This window comes from Bactrocera dorsalis, chromosome 1 (assembly GCF_023373825.1).
Source record: "Bactrocera dorsalis isolate Fly_Bdor chromosome 1, ASM2337382v1, whole genome shotgun sequence".
Lineage (NCBI taxonomy): Eukaryota > Metazoa > Arthropoda > Insecta > Diptera > Tephritidae > Bactrocera > Bactrocera dorsalis.
In genome coordinates, this window is record NC_064303.1 from 94,000,673 (window position 1) to 94,008,744 (window position 8,072).

At 37.5% G+C, this 8,072-nt stretch overlaps 2 protein-coding genes across 2 annotated transcripts; both read left to right on the top strand.

The window, feature by feature from the left end:
* The first annotated feature begins 1,567 nt into the window (after positions 1–1,567).
* LOC105223480 (C-type lectin 37Da) lies at positions 1,568–2,516 on the top strand. Its single transcript, XM_049459449.1, has 3 exons — positions 1,568–1,827; positions 1,888–1,958; positions 2,030–2,516. Exons 1-3 carry the CDS (start codon positions 1,743–1,745, stop codon positions 2,423–2,425), a joined length of 552 nt encoding a protein of 183 aa, XP_049315406.1. The 5' UTR covers positions 1,568–1,742; the 3' UTR covers positions 2,426–2,516.
* A 1,645-nt stretch (positions 2,517–4,161) lies between these two features.
* LOC109579377 (C-type lectin 37Db) lies at positions 4,162–5,202 on the top strand. The gene is made up of 3 exons (XM_049459444.1): positions 4,162–4,455; positions 4,522–4,595; positions 4,671–5,202. The coding sequence occupies exons 1-3, from the start codon at positions 4,410–4,412 to the stop codon at positions 5,127–5,129; spliced, it is 579 nt and encodes a 192-aa protein (XP_049315401.1). The 5' UTR covers positions 4,162–4,409; the 3' UTR covers positions 5,130–5,202.
* The last annotated feature ends 2,870 nt before the right edge of the window (positions 5,203–8,072 follow it).

Below are 8,072 nucleotides of genomic sequence, written 5' to 3' on the forward strand. Positions count from 1 at the left end.
ATATATATCGAGTATTAAGGATCCTTGCATAACAACTAGTTACACTATTTAAAACAATTTCTTGCTTCAAGTTGACTCTAAGGCCCATATAACGGAGTGGATGAACGATTTCTCAATAAAACTGCACGGAAATATTGCGCTGAGCATTAAGTGTTTCGTTACTACATAACTGTGATGTCGCTGTGTTTTTCTCACCAGCACTAATATGCTGGGTTACTTGGGTTGTCTGGGGTTAAAATACATACATTTGTATGTATTTCCAACATAAGCAATATAATATTTATACACTGATAAGACAAAAATGAGGATCATCACTTCATACTTTCGCCAACCACCGGTTATTGATTTCTTCGGAATAATTTTTATACTCTCGCAACAAAGTTGCTAAGTTTTGTTCACATAACGGTTGCTTGTAAGTCCTAAAACTAAAAGAGTCAGATGTAGGGTTATATATACCAAAGTGATCAGGGTGACAAGTAGAGTTGAAATCCGGATGTCTGTCTGTCCGTCCGTCCGTCTGTCCGTCCGTCCATGCAAGCTGTAACTTGAGTAAAAATTGAGATATCATGATGAAACTTGGTACACGTATTTCTTGGCTCCATAAGAAGGTTAAGTTCGAAGATGGGAAAAATCGACCCACTGCCACGCCCACAAAATGGCGGAAACCGTAAACCTATAAAGTGTCATAACTAAGCCATAAATAAAGATATTAAAGTGAAATTTGGCATAAAGGATCGCATTAGGAAGGGGCATATTTGGACGATCTTTTTTTGGAAAAGTGGGCGTGGCCCCGCTCCCTACTAAGTTTTTTGTACATATCTCGGAAACTACTATAGCTATATCAACCAAACTCTATAGAGTTGTTTCCTTCAGTTCAAATATACAGTTCAAAATTGAAAGAAATCGGATAATAACCACGCCCACCTCCCATACAAAGGTTATGTTGAAAATCACTAAAAGTGCGTTAACCGACTAACAAAAAACGTCAGAAACACTAAATTTTACAGAAGAAATGGCAGAAGGAGGCTGCACCCAGGCTTTTTTTAAAAATTAAAAATGGCAGTGGCGTCACCCACTTATGGACCAAAAACCATATCTCAGGAACTACTAGACCGATTTCAATGAAATTCGGTATATAATATTTTCTTAACATTTTGATGACATGTACGAAATATGGGCGAAATCGGTTCACAACCACGCCTTCTTCCAATATAACGCTATTTTGAATTCCATCTGATGACTTCTCTGTATAATATATACATTAGGAACTAATGATGATAGCGCAATAAAACTTTACACAAAAAAGGTATTTGAGCTGAGGTATCCCATGTGGAAACATTTTCGTGATCGCACTGTAACTTTTCAAGGTCTTTGATATCGAACACGAAGAACTCAGTGCCTAACCTAACCTAACCTAATTTTTCACCGAAAATATCATTAAATCTCTCAGAATTTAATTCTAATTAATTTTACAACAAAATAAAAAAATATGTAAATGACGGATAATGAAATCTCGATTATCACTTTATATTAAACATCTAAAAAAATTCTCATCAGTGTGAGTAAAGCGATAGAGCGTAATCGGTGGGAAAGCACACTACGGAAAAAAACTACTTGCTTATATGTACATATGTCTTCATATCATTATAAATATGAATTATAAAATTTGCGATTGTTTCATTCGCAGTTTAGATCTACCACTAATTTGACTATTTTTTGAGCTTAAAAAATATACTTGAATTATGGGAGACGTGCGATATATTCCGTTTATTTTACTTTTTATTAATGCTTTATTATTCACTGCAGGCAGTACATCGGTTGAAGAAGGTAATACATATTTTATCAATTCACTTATTTCACTATTAATTTTATTTTTTAAATATACAGATGAAGATGTGGATTTACACCCCTTCATTAAAGTTGGTAGCAAGTATTATTTATTTGCTCACGGCTTAAAGGTACTCAAACATAAACACCTAAGAGCCATCACAATTTTAATTACATAAAACATATTGTCTTCTCATTGCAGATGGATTGGTTCGGAGCTGTTCATTTTTGTCGTTCTTACGACAGTGATTTGCTAACGATTGAATCGTTGGATGAACATAATGTTTTAGTTACGCCCTTGTGGGTTTTCCTGTTATTTAGTAATACGGGTGTTTGGACAAGTATCAACGATTTGGCGGTGGAAGGCACATACATGTCGCTGAATAGTGGACGTCCAATGCTTTATACATTCTGGGGGCAGAACGAACCGCACAACGAGGGAGATGCGGAGGATTGTGTAGAAATCGTGCGCTTCGGTGGTATCCTTCGAATGAACGATAATAAGTGTTCAATACAAAGGCAAATTATTTGCGAAAAGCGTTCACCATTAATTGCTCGTAATTCCGCCACAAAATCAAACTGTGAGAAGACAGATTGAATTCCAGGCATTTCTACAATTTCAAATGTTTTAAACGGCAGGGCAAAATATTATGTAAATAAACATCTATTTATTTTATTTCGAACAAGAACTTTGAATGGTCAGTTTGTGTGGCAGCTATACGCTACAGTGAGTCGATACTTTTTTCGGAGATTGTATCTTTGCCTGAGGCAATAAGTTATGACAGACTTTTTACGGAGATTGTATCTTTGCCTGAGGCAATAAGTTATGACAGATTTTGTGGAGTGAACTCGCGAATTGTTTATTCAAGCACTTGAATCCGATCGTTCAGTTTGTATGACAGCTATATGCTATAATAGTCCCATATTGGTAATTTCGACAAAGGAGCAGCTTCTTGGTGAAGGAAAGACGAGTGCAAATTTTTAGATAAATATCTCAAAAACTGAGAGACTAGTTCGTATATATACAGACGGATAGAGGAACAGACAGATGGACATGGCTAAATCGAGTCAGCTAGATAATATATATATATCGATTATTATTATTAGTATATATATATATACATATATAGTCACATGGCCGTGCAAACCTTACCAGTGAGTTGCTCACTAGCAATGGGATTCGTTGTCAGGGGTATGCTGACGACATTGTCATAATTGCACGAGGCTAATTTGAGAACACTCTGCGACATTGTTCAAAGTGGCTTAAGTTTAGCAAAGGGATGGTGTAACACGCTAGGGCTAAGTATCAACCCGGCAAAAATCGCCGTGATCCCTTTTACTAAGCGGAGATCTCATCCGGGCGTGAGGCCTCTAACAATTGGATGCAGGGAGTTGGAGATGTCGAAAGATGTCAAATTCCTTGGTCTCACATTAGACTCATCCTTATGGAGTAGATATATGGATCTAATGCTGTCCAAAGCCACCAAGGCACTCATATATGCACACGGCTGGCCGACAGATCCTGGGGATACAACCCAAGTATCATTAGGTTGCGGTATATCATGATAGTAATGCCTATTGTCAACCATGGCGCGGTTGCTTGGGCTGCCAAGGCAACGCAGTCTTCGGTATGCCTTAAACTATCGAAGCTGCAAAGGCTTGCCTGTGTCTGTGCTTTAAGGGCAATGCGCACATGCTCCATAGCAGCGCTTGCAGTCATACTGGAGTTCACACCACTTCAACAACTCCACGCTTGACACACTGCTGAGAGACAATACTATTAAGTGATACATTGACATCTCGAAAACACCGGAAGGCATCGCCATTCTTAGCAACAGTCAAGCGGCAGCGTCCAAGATGACGGAACCAGAACCATGCAACGCGGTGGGGTCGCACACTATTAAGGAGCTGCTCCGCACGGAGGAGAGAGTGGAGAGAGAGAACAACACTGGCAGCAGGCAGCAGGAATACGCCAAGCTACTTCTAGGAGGGTACAACCTCTCCAGGTTTAAGATTTAAATAAATCGTATTATAATATACATATGTATATACAATTTAAAAAATCAATTCACACTAATATGCTAATATGTACGAAGCGATAGCTTATAAACAGTGGGAAGACCCTATGCACCATATTTTGCAGAGCATTGCAAACAGACACTATAAGAATGATAATGATAATTATAAAAATCATAATTTATAATAATTTAATTTTTTGCTTGATCTCGCCACGAACTGCGATAAGCGATGGACTCTTATCAGTGTGCCTTACCAGAATACTCGTATGGCACAAGTAGTCAGTACAGCATTATGTCATTGAGTAAAAATACTAGCCCACAATAAGAAATCTTTGAATAATATCAAGGTTATGAGGTTAAAGTAATTGGTTGAATTCACTGCTTGGTAAACACTTACACGTATACATATAATATTTAAAGCTTGTTTTTTATAAGAAACATGATCTTTAAAATTTGAAACAATTCATTTGATTTTCACTTCACCACCAACTAGACGCGTAGACGCTTAAGCGAAACGTTTTAGTGATGGATTAAGTACAATATGTCATTTTGCTCTTCCTTTTGATGAACTCCTCAATGTATACTACATGCAGTTCATCGGTTCAAGAACGTAATACAAACTTTATTAATTAATTTATTATTTTTATTATTATTATTTTTTTTTTTAAATATACAGGTGAAGATGTGGAATTGCAACCTTTCATTAAAGTTGGCAGCAAGTATTATTTAGTGACAACTCCGGCCACAGGGGTACTCAAACATAAATACCTAAGTTCCATTACAATTTTATTTACATACATAAAACACATTGTCCTCCCATTGTAGATGAATTGGTTCGAAGCTATTCATTTTTGTCGTTCTTACAACAGTGATTTGCTAACGATTGAATCACGGGCTGAAGAAATAGCTGTATTATTGCACTTAAGGGAGTTAAAATTAAAACGTTTTAGAGCTTGGACAAGTATCAACGATTTGTCGGTGGAAGGAACATACATGTCGCTGAATAGTGGACGTCCAATGATTTATGCAATGTGGCATCGGGGCGAACCGAACAATGCGGGAGATGCGGAGGATTGTACAGAACTCATGGTAGGTGGTACACCTAACGTTTTCTCTATGTTCGATAATAATTGCCTTAAAAGACAAAGGTATATTATCTGTGAAAAGCGTTCACCGTTAAACAATCGTAATTCCGCCTCCAAATCAAACTGTGAGAATGTAGCATGGAATTGCGGTTTAAAAAAACGAGTGGAAGTATATCTAAACTCTGATCAAATATATTAAAGTGCAGCGCATAATAATATGTAAATAAACATCTCTGTTTATTATTTCGAATATATATTGAGCTTGCTTTGTGTTCTGATGTGGTTTTATTAGAATAAAGAGTTATAATAGCAAAATTAAGAAATTCTGTTGAGCTGTATGAAAAGAGATTAGTTCGTTGTGACAGAAAACAAGGCTGGTATGATTTTATTTCCTCTTAAAATCATTTTGGGCTTTGAGCTAAATCGAAAGTATCATGAGCAAACAAATGGTTGTCTTGGGCAATACCCTCTGCTGAGATTTGCGAAGATATCTTATTAAATAGAAGAGTTTTTGTTACAACGGACTTGACGCGAACGCGCGAAAATAGGGACGATGAGCACGCGTGGCTTACCAGGGCTAGTTTGATACTATTCAGTTTCTATAAAAAAACATTTTTGGCGGTCTTATGACAAAAAAGCACTAACAGATCTCTAATTTTACACCTCTGAGTTTTTCTTTTTAATTTGGGTTCACTTGAAATGCAAAGAATTCGGCAAGAAATCTCGAACTGGTTGATCAGTATTATTTTATTTGTTAGCGACTTGTAGAATGCATTAAGAAAGCATAAATATGTCTTAAATTTTAATAACTTTTGAGCGATGAGGATTATGAAAAAGAAAATTTTTGTAGAGAGTCCAATTTTCAAAAGACCTTGTCCTTGGGACTGCACAGTTGCCAGTACTTAATCAACGCATGCTGAACTGGTTCAATACTCACCCATCCAGTAGTGCACTGCAAGAAGTCCATGGAGCTGAGACTGATGTACTTAATCTAGCAAACTCATGAAGTTATGAGAAGTCTAGATATTCCTTTCCTCATCTTAAGCGCACAGGTACGGCGAGCTGTTCACTGAACTGTTTTTAAATTAAATCAAAATAGGAAGTCTGGAATAGGATTCCAGAGTGCCCAGGCTCGTCGTCATCTTAGCACCGAACTTCTTTGAGTCTGAGGGTGACTTTCATCTTATGGCTATAACCACCGGTGCTTTTGTGAATAAATCTAAAGATGAACTACTCTAAAAGAGAATACATATGTATATGAAGTTTTTTATACCCTAAACAGGGTATTTATATATAAAGTTTGACACGAAGTGTGTAACACCCAAAAAAATACGCCGGATATAACTGATCAGCATGAAGAGCTGAATCGACTTAGTCATGTCTGTCTGTTTGTCAATTTCTGAGATATCGATTTGAAATTTTCTCCACAAGAAGCTACGTATTTGTAGGAACAGCAAACTAATGGAAATTTTAATAAGAGCGCTATAAAAACGGTTTGGGATAACAATGAAATTCTTTACTCGTGTGAAAATACATTCGATTTCATTATGTATGAAACTCGATTTCCTTTGCATGACCACCATAGGCACTCTTGCAGAAGTCCAGACGCTGAGCGTAATTTTTGACGGTTTTCAAGCATAAATCGGCCGATACTGCTGCAATTTCAAGTTCGATATTCATACGAAGTTCATCAATCGTCCCTGGCTTGTTGGCATAGATCTTAGACTTGACGTAGCCCCACATGAAATAGTCTAACGGCGTCAAATCGCATGACCGAGGTGGTCAATTGACTGGGCCATTTCGTGGGATAATACGTTTACGAAACTTTGTTTTCAATAAATCGATTGTGACATTCGCTGTGTGGCTTGTGACGCCGTTCAATTCGGGCCAAAAATATTCGGTTTTCAATGAGCGGTAGTGATTCCCATTTACAGTAATTTGCTGGCTTTGATCTTCACGGGATGCAATGGTGACTCATGAAGTACATGTGGTTTGCTGCCTGACCAATAACATATATTTTGTTTATTGACGAAGCCATTCAGCCAGAAATGAGCCTCATCACTAAAAATGATTTTTCAATGCAAATCTGGATCATTTCAAGCTGTTGCTCTGTCCAATTCATGAACATACGACGATTATGGTGGTCAAGCGGCTTCAGGTCTTGACTCAATTTGATCTTGTAAGGATGTAGGTCAAGATCTTTTCGCAAAATTCGTCACAACGACGTCACAGAGATGCCCAACGCTTGGGAAGGACAAGTGAGAGACTGATTTAGGTCTTCCTCATTTGATATGCTAGTGGCAGCAATATTCTCGACACTGCGGGCACTTCCTTGTCTCATTGGCGCGGGACCATTTTGCACTGTGCCCATGGCTTCGAAATTTTTCAACTAAACGCTCAATTTTTGCTCTGACAGAACGATTATGACGACCATAAATTGGACGTAGCGCTCTTAAAATTGAGGCCAGTGACTCCAAAAAAAATCCAATAGTAAATTTTAAAAATTTTTACTTGTTACTGGATCTTTCCGTCGTGAAATGGCAAACTTTACTTAAGAGAAATGTCAAAAGAGCGGGATGGAGCGGATATGGCATCCTTTTGCTGTCCGTTCTACTTTTGTAGTGTCGCTATTGGAAAATTCGTTATAGGAGATGTTACCGGCTCTAAGCTTGTCGGTCTGTTTAAATAGCTAGTTTAGTTTGTTCGATTAGCTACTCTCTAATACATGCTGAAGCATATATAGCTAATATTGATCGTATCTAGCATGAGTGGAACCCATTTAAACATTTTTCTTACTCGAAAATTTTTGGCTTTAACCTTAGATAGCAACTCACCGATTTCTTAGACTGGTGAGACATACATACATACATATGTATATAGCTCTGTATTGGAAATGGTCTAGTACAACTAGCATTTTGATGCACTGCATGGGCATATATTTGTATACATACATATATACATATACGTATAAGTATACGCTCAGCAGTATTAAATATACGAAGGGGTATATGTACATACATATATACACATGCTGAAACGTCTAGTTCTAGCGTTAGTGGCATATGAGCAGTTATTTTTGTGTGCTGCCACGAGCGGCTCGAAGCAATAATGAGGCCTCACGTGCGAACGAAGGTGTTTATGT

What these genes read in the sequence shown, in the direction of transcription:
- LOC105223480 (XM_049459449.1), top strand. Translation starts at nt 1,743, where the DNA reads ATGGGAGACGTGCGATATATTCCGTTTATTTTACTTTTTATTAATGCT. An exon ending in CAGTACATCGGTTGAAGAAG is followed by an intron (nt 1,828 to 1,887) that starts GTAATACATATT and finishes TTAAATATACAG; the next exon opens with ATGAAGATGTGGATTTACAC. An exon ending in TATTTGCTCACGGCTTAAAG is followed by an intron (nt 1,959 to 2,029) that starts GTACTCAAACAT and finishes TTCTCATTGCAG; the next exon opens with ATGGATTGGTTCGGAGCTGT.
- LOC109579377 (XM_049459444.1), top strand. Translation starts at nt 4,410, where the DNA reads ATGAACTCCTCAATGTATACTACATGCAGTTCATCGGTTCAAGAAC. An exon ending in CAGTTCATCGGTTCAAGAAC is followed by an intron (nt 4,456 to 4,521) that starts GTAATACAAACT and finishes TTAAATATACAG; the next exon opens with GTGAAGATGTGGAATTGCAA. An exon ending in TGACAACTCCGGCCACAGGG is followed by an intron (nt 4,596 to 4,670) that starts GTACTCAAACAT and finishes CTCCCATTGTAG; the next exon opens with ATGAATTGGTTCGAAGCTAT.